This window comes from Cryptomeria japonica, chromosome 7, assembly GCF_030272615.1.
Source record: "Cryptomeria japonica chromosome 7, Sugi_1.0, whole genome shotgun sequence".
NCBI classification, from domain to species: Eukaryota; Viridiplantae; Streptophyta; class Pinopsida; order Cupressales; family Cupressaceae; genus Cryptomeria; species Cryptomeria japonica.
Genome location: NC_081411.1, coordinates 563,581,619 through 563,596,460, shown reverse-complemented (window position 1 = coordinate 563,596,460; position 14,842 = coordinate 563,581,619). Strand labels below are relative to the sequence as shown.

Genomic DNA, 14,842 nt, shown 5'->3' with positions numbered 1-14,842 from the left:
CCTCATGCACAATTATCACTCCTTCATAAATAAAGCGATTTGATGAAAAGTCGCTCTAATCCACAGAAATAACCGATCCAGTACCACTTTCAACCTATTCACCATAACTTTAGAAATAATTTTATAAATTTTATTACAAAGTGATATAGGTCTAAAATCACTAAAAGACTGTACATCATCCTTCTTAGGAAGGAGGGCAATGAACATGTTGTTGAAACCTCCTAGACTCTTCCACAACCTTTAGGAGATAGTTGGCAAGAACCTCCCACATTCGTTGATAAAAGAGGGTCGGGAAACCATCCGGACCTGGAGCTTTCTCTGCTCCCATGCTAAACAAAGCTGCTTTCACTTCCTCTAGTGAGACTTTTCTCATCAGGGAGGCATTATGAGCCTCTGTAATTGAAGATGGGATCACATTTAAGATATCAACACTCTGAGCGTCCTGAGATGGATTAATAGAGGGGCAAGAAAAAAAGCAAACCGTTTCAAAGCAAATATCCTCCTTCTCTGTAAGAACATTACCATTAGCATCTTGAATGGAAAAGATTTTATTGCTTGCTCTTCTTACCTTTACTGAACCATGAAATAACTTTGTATTGTGATCCCCTTCCTTTAACTAAGTCTCCCTAGGTTCCTGCCTCCAAATAACTTCTTCTCTTGCTAACACCTCCAAGTATTCTTTATTGAGATCCTTCTCTAATCTAAAATCCTCTTCTCCCATTTCCCCTTCAATCACTCTTTGATGCAAAACTCCCAATTTCTTTTCCAATCTAAACTTCTATGTAAATATATTTTTAAAGACTTCCCTATTCCATTGCTTAAGTTTCTCTTTACTGAACATCAACTTAAAGAAAATAAAAGCATTGTTGCCATACCTTTGGGGGGATTCCAACCACCACTCAACCATTCGATCTGAGAAACCCTAATCTCTCAACCACATCTTTTCGAACTTAAAGGGACATCTTTCTGGAACCTCATCTTCCCAGATCCTAACACAAATTGGGTAGTGATTCGAACTAGAAATAGGGAGAATATAAGCTTGTAAGATCCATTGAAAACTCTCCCAATCTCGTCCTAACATGAATCTGTCCAATCTTTCTACAATATAAGAGAATCCACTCCACCTGTTTTTCCAAGTGAAATCCCCACTTTTGAAGGGAATTTACTTCAACCCATTGCTACACACAAAGTCACTAAAGTCTCTTTGCTTTTGATTGTTCCAGCCTATACCACCACTTTTATCTGAGGGCCTCAGAATAGCATTGAAATCACCCCCTAAAAGGAAGGGTTTATCACTTTGACTAACCAAAACCTCTGAAAGAGACTCCCACACAAATCTCAATTCACGAGTATTATTGGGTCCATACACATTTATCAAATAGAAACTTAAATGCAACTCTTTTGACAAAACTTCTACCCATTGCCAAGATCTCTCAGCCTGAACCCTATGAATGTCTACCACTGAATCCTTCCACAAAATTCCCAAGCCACCTGAGGCACCAATCGAGTCAACAATCAAACACTTCCAGCCTTTGAACACTCTAACAAATCTCTCAACATCTTCACCTTCTAATTTCAGCTCTATCAAGATAACAATCTCAGTTCTTGTTTGATCAAAACAATGCTTGATCAAATGAATTTTGTCATGGGCAATGCAGCCCCTGACATTCCACGATAGGACCCTCATGACTCCTTGGAAAAGGCATATCCTTTTATCGATCTTAATTTTTTTTTGCCTCGCTGCACACCCTGCCATTTCCAGCTTAACTCTGGCAGATTTGGGACCTCTCTTCTTCTTTACCCCAACATAAGGTTTCAAAATTTTTGTCATAGTCTGAACCAAGGATCTCTTTCCCATGATGCCCATAATTGTCGAAAGTCCTAGTTCATCCCCATCTTCCACTTCATCCTCAGAGTGGGAGTCCGACTCTAAATCCTCATTAGAATTATCATCTTCCTTCGCCTCTTCAAAATAACTCTCAAGATTTCTTATAGGGGATATTTGTATATCTTTATAGAGAGGATCTATATCATCCTCAACTTCTTCAAAGGTAGGGCTGGTTCTCGTACATAATTCCTTAGACCTGTCTGGTTGTCCATGTCAATTTCTCCAGGTTTCTCACCCCTCAAAGCCGATTCCAGTGATTTCTCCCTCGAGGGGAGCCCATTTGACTCCTTCCCTTCACTATCGTTGGAATATATCATGATGTTTCTCTGGTTTGTCTCACCCTCCATAAATGTACCCTTAGAAAGGCATTCTAAATCCTCCACCATTGAAAACCTGATTCCTTCCTGCGAATCCACTGTGCCCTAAACACTATCCAACTCCTTTTGCACCCACTCCATAATCTCCATTCAAATATTCCTTATGATATGTGATAGAATGTGCTAGGCCTGGAATTTGACAAGCTATATGGCCGTTTTTGCACTTTTAGAGTGTATATTACAACTAATAAAATTAGTAGATCGTATGTATCGACAAGCTATTTTTTCCACAAACTGTATATATGACACTTAAAATTATTAATAAGACATAAAATATTATAATAGGTAATATATATTGATATATATTATTTTACAATATATATTATTTTACAATGTTTATTATAAATATATGAATTTATTTAGAATATTTTAAAATGGTAGGATTAAGATATAATTGTTTCCAATTTTAAAATATTTTTATATGAATTTTTAGTATGTTTTTTCTTATATAAATTTAGAAACTTTGTCAATTTATTTTTTAATATTTTTTAAAGATTGTCTTAAATATCAATATAGAAACTTCTAACAATTGAAATGATAAGATATAATCATTTCTAATTTTTTAAAACATTGTAATAAAAAAATCTAAAATGGTTTCTATTTTTATAATAAACAAGATTTTTGGGTTGAATTTATAAACTTACAAGTAGATTTAAGATTTTTTTAGTGCATTACTAATTTATCATTGTTTTTTAAATTTTTACATTTTTTTGATGGAATTATTTCTTTTCATCTCAATTGAATTTTATTGGAACTTCAATTTGTGAAGCTTAAAGAATTGATACTTAAACATTTTTTTTAAAACGTAAAATGAAAGGCATTAAAATTACTAAACTGTCATAAAAAATTCATATGACACGCACACTGTCAAATTCCAGGCATGGAATGCGCCATAAGTTGGTCAACAAGTGTAACTCTATCTTATCACTCTTTAATGTGTCTCATATTTGCTTTTATGTTTTTAATGTAGGAGACTCAACTTTTGAAAACAATAATTTTTTATTTGGGAAGTCAACATAGCCTCTTTATTTTCAAATTGAAGATTGTAAAGAGATCTATGTCCTATAACAACTTGCTAACTAGATCTAAATGATGTCTAAATGACCTAACACTTTATCCTTTTATATTTAACAACCCTAAAATAAGTTAAAATATTCTAAACCCATTAAATAAAATCAAAATAACCTAAACCCATCAAATATGGTCAAGATTCCTCTAACAAGTGCTAAAATAATCTTAACTTAGAACTAAACAAATTAAAACTAATTTGTATCACTAAATTAAAATTATAATTAAAATTAAAAACACCAATTTTTACCTAAAAATACTATTTATACACAATATAAGGAAAAAGTCAAAAGGATTCCACATCATGTGAGAAAAGTACTTGGGATGCACTTTTCACCCTTTGAATCATAAAACGAACCCCTCATTCTGTATTCTTTTGTACCTTGAGTCGCTTTCTGAATAGTTAAACAAACGTACTTTAACATAACATATTTGTTTCTCGCACCATTGCAGTTTAAAACACGATTGATATACAGAACAGCTAAGCTCCTGGTCCCATGAGGTAACCGCTCCTCTAGGAAAAGCGCAGACGAACGCATACGTGCCCGTTTAACTTGGCATGGAATTGCTGTGAAGGAACGCAGATAAGGATCTATTCCCTCCTCTTCTCGGAACGTATCGCCACCGTTCAACACCGGAATCTGCCTCCCCCAGTAAAATCATTTTGGCGTGGGTAACGGGGTTTGTGAGCAAATAGTTCAGAATATTCTGCCAGTGCCGGGAAGCTCTGGGCGGCAGCTTTTACGCTTGCAGGTCCTGCAGGGTGTTGCGAACCCCTTCCGTATCTTCTTCGTGGCTTTAATTTTAAAAGATTTCGCCTTTCCGAGTATCTTACTGAAAATGAATTTGTTTTTGATTCTGGGACGTGCTCTTTGCTTCGAGGCTTTCTTGCGCCTTGGTGCAGCCCAGAAAAGGAATTATTACAGGTAATTTTTGATGGAGAAGGGGTTTTAAGGTTAATTGGGATTTTGGTGGTTTAATGAAAAGATAATGGAACTCCAGCTGCCTGCAAATGTGGTGGTAGGAAAGCTGCTTGCAAATGACACAAGTGCTGCCGTCGTTGCTGGAATTCGGAAATTGCCAGCCACTACTCTGTTTTCTCCGCTCAGTGAATTGCCTAGCACCGGTGAGAAATGAAAAATTTCAAAATTCAGGATTTTAATGATCATTTTAAATCATTAATTGTTTTTTGTGTCATGGTGCATGGCAGTCTGTTTGCAGTTGCATTTAAACTAATAATTTTGTTTCTGGAACATGTATAAAGTCAATAAATTATGTGAGAGTTTGGAGAATATTATGAATCATTTAATTTATTATTATGTTGTTTCAGCAGGATGAAAGGTAAACAAAATTAAAATCAAATGCATTTATATTTTTCATTGCCGTGAGGAGTTTTCCGTGGAAGTTAAAAAATATTATCTTGTCTTTACATCAGGCGTAAAGTCTAAAAATTTGTATGTGAGATGTTTAGGAATAGTATGGATCATTTAAATTTGTTAATTATTTTTTAATGAACATTTGGTACAGAGGCAAGCTAATTAAATTTCTCAGTGAAAAAAATTAAGGACAGGCATTTTTCTTCTCAATCACATATGTGTACTGACACAAGATACATAGGAAATCTTGTGCTTAAAGCCTTTAGATAAGACCAGATAACAAAAAGGTATGTTGGTTGTTTTTATCTTTCTTAAATGCCACAGTATGAGCTTTTCCGTATGGAATGAAGGATGCATAAAGCAATTTTTTGTTCTGAAAATTAATCTTGAGGGAACTGCGAGTCTAACAAAATGCTAAAACCAAATGTAGCTCTTTCCAACTCTGCACAATGTCAGGGAAGCAAGGAATGTTAATATATGTAGGGCTAAAACCAATTATGGGAACAGAGAGTGAAGTTGCACATGATTGCAGATTGTAATGCGTATTTTAGCTTGAGGGGAGATTTAGGGTCAAAGAAAGAACTTGGTGGCATTAAACAATGCTGACAACACTCATAATTTTATTTTGATGCCGCGTTAGTGAGTTTTGTAGACGTTCAAGTTTAGCTGATACCAAATGCCCAAGTTTCAATCCAATAGCACAATGATGAACTGCAAAGAGACTTCAAGTACAAGTGGCCAACTTTGATTTCAATTCTGATTTTTATGCCATTTTCATGCCAGGGCTCGATGTAATCATGTGGGTGCACTGTTTTATGACCTTGAGCGAACTTTACATGTACTTTTGTGACTTGTACTTGAAAAATGAGAAATACCGGCGCGACTAGAGGTCTACCTTGATTGCAAGCAAGGTGATCTCAATGATGTGTTAAAAGAAAGTTTCCATTTATACTTTATTGTAATTTTATTAAAGATCAAAGTCAAAGCATAATGATTGACAAGGCAAAAGGAAGTGCAGTGTGAGACTAGATGAGTTTGCATCTCTTTTGGTCATTGCCTCATGGGCTTTCACTAGCTAGAGGAGAAGAATACATTACTGAATTGGAAAGGATACAGAATTGTTAATGTTGTTCCACATTATTACCTAAGCTATTTAAGAATGTTCTTTTGTGGCATATTGTATCAAGATTTTTTTTATATCTCCAATGGTATTGACAAGGAAGAATGATGGTTTCATCTGTTTATGCATCGATTATTAGTTAATGAGCAAAGACTATTAAACAATATTAATACATAATTTGATCTCTAAATTACACAGGTTCTAGTATTCATCAAGATCAATTTAAGATTTGGGCAATACCAGATAAGGGTGAGGGAAAGCGACCAATTTGAGACAGTTTCTTGTACTCATCATAGGCACCATGAGTTTTGGGTGATGCCTTTTGGACTCTTTCAAGTTCCAATTTCTTTTCAAGGCACAACAAATAAATATTTTAAATCTTATTTGAGGAAATCTATACTCGTTTTCTTTCGTGACGATCTACATTAAGTCTATGGAACAGCATTTTTAACCACTCAAGGGTTGATTTGGAAATGATGTAGTTGAACCCTCTAATATCATAGGAGTCAAAAGTGTGATTTTGAAAAAGTGGGTATATACCTAGGATTATAGTTGCTAACCTCTGTGAGTATTTGCAGGATTTTGAGCAAACTTGTGGTGAGTAACTCACTGTATTACTTGGCCTCAAGTAATCTGAAAAAATATCATGGGGTTTTCTGAATCGCAAGTTTAATTGCCAAAAACTTGTGAGTAAAGAAAATAATTTTTTTGGTATTTAAAGGCAGGTTTTGTGATGAGTTTTTAACATTTATGAGTTCGTTTTTGGCTAACATTTTCCTACTAGAGGGTTGAATGAAATTTTGAGGGGCATTTAAGTGTTTGATGAAGTTTATTTGTGAGCTGAGCTGATGAGGCTCTGGTTTTGTCAATGATAAATAATGGGTCTGGGGCTACAGCATGGGTTGCAGGTTGTGGCTGTGGCTGTTTAAAACAGTAAAACCGTTGGTTGTAACTCTCACTCTGTATAATCATGGGTATGCACACTGCATTCATTTTATGTTTAAAACTAAAATTTTAATCAATTTTTGCCTTCATACTGTGCCACTGCAATAAACATTTTTTTGAAAATGAACATTTCTAATTTAAAAAAAAAGTTGGAACTTGAAATTCAAATGAATAAGGCATTTGAAGTGATATATGATGGGTTCTATAATGATTTAATAATTTGTCCATGCACAAGAAGTCAAATGATCAAGTTTCTCCATATTTAACTTCACAATTGCCAGTTAACAGCACTTATAGCTTACTTTTTACAATGTATTGAACTCTAATTTTGATCTTTATTATTTATATCAGTGGAATTAGTAATATGCTCCATAAATCTAGTATATGCATAATTTTGAAGAATGTTTTAAAAAATTTATGCATTTTTTAATGTTTAATAAATTTGCCAAGCATTTCCGAGTTTTTAATTTTTTGGGTCAGCCAAGTGATTGCTGAGTCTGAGTTTTCCAACAATGGCTACGATATGTCATTAGTAGGGAGGACCAAAGTTTGATCTAGCAAAGATACAAGCCGTCCTTGATTGGCCTACCCCCAAGAATGTGACTGAACTGAGGGGTCTTAACTTTCTCTGTCTTTATGAAACTAATTAAAAAAAATGTTAAAGCTTTGTAGGCTTGATGGTACCACTCTCTAATTTGACTGGGAGGGATCAATTCAAATGCATTTTAAATTATGAAGGTGGCAATGGCATCCACCATCATACACTTGAAGATTAAAGGCTATGAAGGATGGGAAGAATTACAACAACAAAAAGAGTAGCAACTTCAAGCATGTATTGAGCAAGGAAGTTAATAAAATTTAGCTTGTGTATTTGAATGGTAATCTTTGTCTGGTCCTACAGATCAATGTTAAAGGTCATCATCAGATCTAATGTATTAGGCATATGTATAGGGGTTGTCATGCAGACTCAGTGATTAATTGCTTTTGGTCTAAAGGATGTTAAAAGTCATCATTATCATATCTAATATATTAGGCATGTGTATAGAGGTTCTTCTCGTGCAGAATCAATGATTAATTGCTTTTGAGAGCAAAAATATCCAATGGCTCACTTTAATATATTATTATTAAACTTTAAAACATTGGGGTCTATTTGTAGTTTTGGGAGCATGCATATAACACAATAGCTTTATAAAACTCCTCTGACCACTCACAGGACTCATAGGACACATGACAAAATGCAGAGGCTATTGTTGATTGCTGACTGGAACAGTGAACCCAGACTCCGATCTGGCTCGAACCTGGACCCACATCCAGGCTCCCGATGCCAAATCCGGTAATTTAGATTTTTTGGGATGGCCCCAAATTTCTGGGACATCTCCTATTTTTTTTTGCAATTTGGGGATGGCCTGGGGACATCCCTTAGGCCTCCCCACATCCTTGAAACATTTCAGAAATGGGGATGCCCCAAAAAGTTCTGGGGACACGTCCGTAGGTTTCCCTGCTCTCAAACCATTCATCTTTATACTTTGAGAAACTTATAATAATTCAAAAATAATGTAGAGAATCTGCACAAATAAGATCACAAATGGTGAATGCAATATGGCATATAACTCCTCTATGAAATTTGAATATCTTCTGGTTTGTCTTCAAATTATCCCTGAAAAATGTTAAGATTTCAGAAAAGTCTTCTATCATTAGATAATTTTCAAGATGAGTACAATGAGAGCCTCATGCTTTGGTGCTTTTATGCCCTTGGAAATTTTATCAATGGGTGACTTTTGCTAGTGTATAACGGCCAAGTATTTGAATCTCATATGCAATGTAGCCAGCTATGCTGCTGCTAATCATTTCCTTGGTGTTTTAAATCTGATATAAATAATCTCGATTAAGATCTACATGTGCTAGTTCATCCATGAATTGCTTTAGTTTCAATGCTTCCTTATAAGATCATTGGCAACAAGCTTTTTAATACAATTTGAGACTTTAAAGTATGTTGAGCTCCTGCTATCTAAAGGCAAAATAATCCAAATTTGGATCAAATGTTGGAGTTGTCTCAAGCCCCTGACCATTTTATCCACAGGCAAGTTATTTTTGTGCATAACAGTTAATTATTTGCATTTCATATGCAAGAGGTAGCCATTCACACTGCTGGTTCATCCATAAAAATGTCTTAGCTTCAATACTTACTCTTAAGATCATTGGCAACAAGCTTTGATATGTGATTTACGACTTCAAAAATATGTTGAGATCCTGTCTACACAATTTTGAGGGCACTTACGCCAAAATTATTCCTAATTTCTCTGATACACTATCTCACTCTCATCTTTCATTTCCACTGTAATCACAATTTTTTTCTTACAGATTGGTGGACTAGAGCATACAAATCTAAACAAGAAGCCTTGCAGATTTGTTTTGTAATCCTTTGGTATTTAAAAGAAAATCATTTACTTCAAAATTGTCAAATGGTGTTCTGAAATGGTTGATGACATGCTATAGCAATCCAGGCCATGGAACCAATGTTCATGCACCAAGTAGCCCACCCCCACTTAAAATTCTCCCTTTAATTTACTGATGCAACTATATGGGTCTATGGGTCTGTGTGGGACCTGTGGGTACTTGTAGAATCAAATTATTTTTCTCGTTCTGGTGGATACAATAGCAGCAGATACAATCAATAGCACCTGACATGAATGTGATGCCCACGTTACCTTTACATGCACATCCTGTTATTTATACAAAGAGTGAGCATTCTAGCCTAGTCTTCCTCGACCCCCATTGACATTTTACTTGGGTTTGTACAAGCTTTCCTGCTTACTAGCCTTGCGAATATATCATTTTTATGCTAAATGCACCTTACATTTCAATATTTCATTTGTCAATGTCAAGGTAAGTAAACTGTTGCCTAAGTTTAAGTTACAACTTACAAGGAAGTGGAAACAAGAAACTTTGATTTTCTAGGAACCTCAGGAAAATATTTCATGTTTTACTTAGCTTCTAGCCTAAGTTACAAGGAAATCAAAACAAGGAATATTAATTTTTGAGAAGCCTCGAGAAAAGCCCTTTACTGTTTATTTCTGTTTTATATTTGATCTCGCTTTTTAAAATGACAAAATAGGACTCCAGATGGCATTTCCTGTAAAATTATTTTCTAACACTTAGCTGTTATGATGTTCAATAGTAAGATTGAATGCATTTTGTGGATTTGTCTAGCTGTTTCCAAAGATTTGTGATTACAAATACTTACTGTTAAGCTTATATTTACTATGTTACATTCAATTAGATTTGCAACTTCTAAGCATAGCTGCTCAAGATAAATAGAAATTTGAAAACATACTTTGGGGCTTCTTCTCCATCCTTCGAACATAATAAATGTATGTACTTGTATTCACACAGAATATTTCTAGTCCAAAATATATCTTAAACTTTATGATGAACAATGCAAAGTCTTGCCAATTTAGTGATTTTTTTGAATGTGACAGAGTCATCAAAAGCAGGGTTGCCTGAGTTATTGCTTGGATCAGCATCAAGATGTGTAGTTAATGATGGGATTAGTTGCACCCAAAACAAAATCCCAGTCATAAAACTCAATGCAAATACTTGTAAAGGGCCAAGTTTTCAAACAGCAGATAAGAGATTGCTTTCCCAGTTACCTGAAAGAACAGAAAAAGATACAAAAAGCAAACCAGGGAAGGGGTCTGGGATTGGAGGATCAAGTCGGAAAAGGTCAAGGGAAGAAAAGCCATTGCTCACAGCAAAGGGACCTAAGAAGACACATGTTCTGGTGAAGAGGATTGCTTTGAACGATCCTGCTTGTATGGGTATATGTAACGGTAAGTTTGGCTATCTGTTTATTTTTCCTGTAACATTGCTTCTCTTTTTGCATCAATGTTTTCTTTCAATAATATTTAATGGAGCTTGGAACTTCATACACCAACTTTATGTTCCCTTGGCACAAAGTACCTCAATATATATAGTTACTTTTTTCATTTTTCCTTTCTTAATGTTGCTTCCTTTTTCTTGAATTGTGTGTTATTGGTTCAATTGCAAAATGGTTGTGTATCTAGATTCTATATATTGCTTAAAAAGTACAGAAAACATCTTCGATATCTTATTTGTCCAACCTGTACTGCCTGTATTTAATCTAACTTTGCATGATTTATTTCAGAGAAATCAACAAAATCAAAGCGGAAGCATGGGCAAGTTTTCAAGGTAGGAGAGAAGAGAAGTGGCAAGCTACATCAAACACGAGTAGATTGTTCTGGCACGAAGACTGGGTCATCAAACTCTAATGCAGGGGGGAACAACATTCTTGGTATGCTCCAAAACATTGCCTCCCAAGGCTCCATTTGCCCCATATTTGTCAGAAGAAAATAAATCAAAGAATGTTGTAATCACTGTTGCAGTTTACAGGCCCAATTTAGAATTATGTGCTTATGGTCAGCATTCTGTTCTGCTTTGTACTGTTTTTTTAAAATATACGATTGTACTTCAAATGCTTTTGAATCCTGGGTTGGGCCTACTACTGTTATTAATTCGTACGAGGAATGATCTGATGTCCTCGTCAAATCTTTCATCATCCTTTAAGTCTTTCTTGATGATGTCTTAATTTAATCCATAATGATTGTTTTCCATGACACCCTTCAGACCTTCCACCTGTTATGATGTCCCCATAACCATCCACAGATCCTAATTAGATGACACCCTAAAAAGCAGCTCTCTGACCTTTACCTGACTCTGAGGTTGCAGAGTCTACAATGCAACTAACAAAATATTGCACAACTCAAGTCCGGGAGGCAGCCAATGGTCCTGTACCCCTCTTTACCAGACCAATAAAGGCCAAAACTGGAACCTAGAAACTTTCATGTTTTATTTTTTAAATTGATTGACTAATTTATGTCTATAATTGATTGACTGTTCAAGGACGTCTTTCCAGGACATCCTCCTTCATTATATATGGTTTCATCATCCATAGACATACTAAATAATGTTTTTCGAGACATCTTCTTTCTGTTCAAGTCCAAGTTATTTCTTAGGAGAAACAGGTACATGTTCTCTTCAACTAATGTGACTCCCCATATACTTAGATCTTATAGTTCATTTTGCTTTAGTTCTACTTAGGTTTCAATTAGGGAAGTGATAGTCAGTAAACGTCTTTCATATTAATGTCCCCTTGCAATTATTTCATCTCATGAAGCAAATATGAAAGGTAATAGAGAGGATATGTGACTTTTAAATGGTGTGGTTTTTTGTCATTAAGGAAACGATTTTGTACATTTCTCAGAGGAGTTTTCAGCTTAGCTGCATTTTGATAGGCACCTTCCTCTATCTGGACTTCAAGTAAACTGCAGTGGACATTATTTTGTTCCTAACATGCCTTGATCATCTCCCTTCAATTGGATATATTCAGCTATGAATTGTTGTGGCCCAATACAGACCTACACTACATCAATCACTTATTCAAACCAATGGGGCTAGCTTCCAAACAGAGACAAAACAATGTCTTCATATGTGAGAAAGAAAGAAACAGTGACATGGCTTATGATATCACTACAACACATATATGATTATCATCGGATGCATTTATTATCATGATAAGATTTTACAAAGAAAAACTCTTGCTGATCCTTAAATATAAATGTGCAATTTTTCCTCTCTAGGAAAACCTGGGACCTATTGCAATTCGTAATTATAATTCGCTGGAAAGGTTCATAGCTGCCATGATATCATCATTAATGACATTTTGAATTTCCACATTTGTCTTCATTAATGGTATTTATTTGAAGAAGTACATGCAATTGTGATATAAACACTAGGAATTGACGAGGAGAGAATGCCTATTGATTTGTGCTGCTGTCATCAATGATTGGTACTGTGATGCTACAGCAGGATTTTGTGACCCTTTGACTTCTATTTTGATGATTTTGACTAATTTTTATATTTTATTTGATTTTGATCACTGTCTGAACAATATAATTGCCAAGGTTACTAGGAGATGGGGGTACTTGGAGACGCTAATTTTTTTAAATTTAGTTTAGTAATTTCCAGAAAATAGCATGACATAGAACTTTGAAAACAAGAATAATGGTAAAGTTTAAGATTAACTTTAAAACTGAACACAAATTGAAATTAAAATTGCTTATATTGCTGGTACCATAGCCAGTCTAAATGGTTCAGTGAAAGCAAGGTAATATAGGTGTTGAGCACACTCAATATGTCGGCTAAATAGTAAAGGGAATTTCTCTTTAGACCATTACAATGACAGGAAATCAGTCATACAACTGTTTATGTCTCTCTCAAAAAGTCTACACTATCAGTAGATCCAATCACTATAACTTTGCATGGATTTTTGTCTTTCTGTGACATGGTTTCCTTATTAGTTATTTCCCTTCGACTTTGCTTTGTTGCAGGCTTATTTTATTTATTTTCCTTCCTTTTTTGCCTTTACCGTGTTTTGCCCTAAGTTTTCTGGTGGGAGACGTTAATTTTTCGTTGGGAGACTTTGGAGATGGTAGGAGACGGCAACCAAAAGCATCCTGTGCATCGGGACGTTTCCAGAGACATCTGTGGTACCACAGACACGTCTCCCAGTATCCATGGTAATCGTTGTTTTCATTGATGTAGAGTTAAGTATCAGCAAAGACATATGCTATATTATTTTGGATGATATTTATGATGGACCTGATGTGTAGATATGTTATTCATAATTGTGTTAATTGGCTTGGAAATCTGAATCTTTACTGTCATAAATTTGATCAGATTAATTGTGTACTTTGTGGGGTTCATTCTGTTGCAGTTATTTTTGATCTAATTTTAATGGGGAATAATGTTATTGGGTTGGCGTTTCATGCAGTTTTTGATGGATGTACTCGGCATCGTTAATTTTGAAGTCCCTGGTGCACATGGCATGATGTAGGAAAGTCCTCGAGGCAATATTAAATCTTTGAAGTCCATAATGCATTGATGAGTCATCAGCTCTTCGGGGTGTTTTGATTGTGATGTCTTTGATGTTGACCAGGCATTAATTCTAATAAAATTGTAACGGTCATTGGGTTTCCAGAGGCATTGACTGAATGAAGTCCCTGAGTCTCTTATGTGATTAATTTAAATATTGACGATTATTTGCTAATTGTGGAGATAAGTTGGTTGGAACTCCAATTACGTGATTTCTTAATGGCAATAAACATCAAAGAGTGCCTGTCTTTCAGTGTGGTATGCTGAGTTGGGTTTTGGAACTGTTGATACTCTGATTGTAGGTGGAATGGTAAGGTCGGTTTTAAGGCTAAGCTTGGTGTTTAGGTCAAAACCAAGGGAAAGGAATTTAAACAATATGTGAGGTAGATGGAAAACAATCCTCTCTTGGATTTTCATAAGGGGGTTCTTGTACATGAAATTGGTGTTTTACAGTTTACCTTTTATCTTTATAGGTGGGACAACTTGTAACAAATGGAGCTGCTTTGTATTTTTCTGTTGTGCAGATTTTTCTAGGTGAGATTATTTTTACAGTTTAACAATGCTATTTGAGTAGGCTAAAAACTTTTTCCACCTTCAATGTTAGGCCATGCAAATACAAATTCAAACTTAGTCAGAAAACATGGAAGATGATAAATAAGTTGCTGAAATGAGGAAATGATACACCTATAAGAATCTACAGCTCCATCCTTCTCCTCCAACAAAAAGATTACTCAAGTGTATCCTACAAGACTTCAATTATTTTTATTTTCAATTATGTGAAATTTTTGTTGAATATATTACACTTTGAATAAAGGAAGGTGGTTAGCTGTGCTCCCTCCCTTGATTGATGGTTTGTTGCAAGGTGTAAAGTTACTGCGCTCCCCTACTTCTAGGGTAAGAGCCATGCTGTCTAGTGGGGCAGTTTGTCTAGGGTGTTCCCATTGTGCCATAGGCACTGGACTATATCAGGAATGGCAATAGAATCAATAGTCTCAATAGTTAGTCACAAAGGTTGGACTAATACTAATGGGTTGATGGTATAGTATCTCATTTATAGTTATTCTTTCCTTAAAAACGAGGTTCTTAGTTTTGGGTTGGAAGGGATCATCCTTTGAAT

General features: G+C 35.2%; 2 protein-coding genes across 2 annotated transcripts in view; one reads left to right on the top strand and one right to left on the bottom strand.

The window, feature by feature from the left end:
* Positions 1-1,162: 1,162 nt before the first annotated feature.
* On the bottom strand, positions 1,163-2,274 carry LOC131078421 (uncharacterized). The gene is made up of 2 exons (XM_058016114.2): positions 2,085-2,274; positions 1,163-1,965 (listed from the first exon to the last, which is right to left on the bottom strand). The coding sequence occupies exons 1-2, from the start codon at positions 2,272-2,274 to the stop codon at positions 1,163-1,165; spliced, it is 993 nt and encodes a 330-aa protein (XP_057872097.2).
* Positions 2,275-2,413: 139 nt separating this feature from the next.
* Positions 2,414-14,842, top strand: part of LOC131078422 (uncharacterized) — a 100,442-nt gene continuing 88,013 nt past the window's right edge. Inside the window, exons 1-6 of the mRNA XM_059208788.1 lie at positions 2,414-2,438; positions 4,024-4,259; positions 4,336-4,459; positions 10,254-10,604; positions 10,940-11,086; positions 13,236-13,370. Of these exons, the coding sequence (XP_059064771.1) occupies positions 2,414-2,438; positions 4,024-4,259; positions 4,336-4,459; positions 10,254-10,604; positions 10,940-11,086; positions 13,236-13,370 (1,018 nt within the window). The remainder of the gene's footprint in view (positions 2,439-4,023; positions 4,260-4,335; positions 4,460-10,253; positions 10,605-10,939; positions 11,087-13,235; positions 13,371-14,842) is intronic.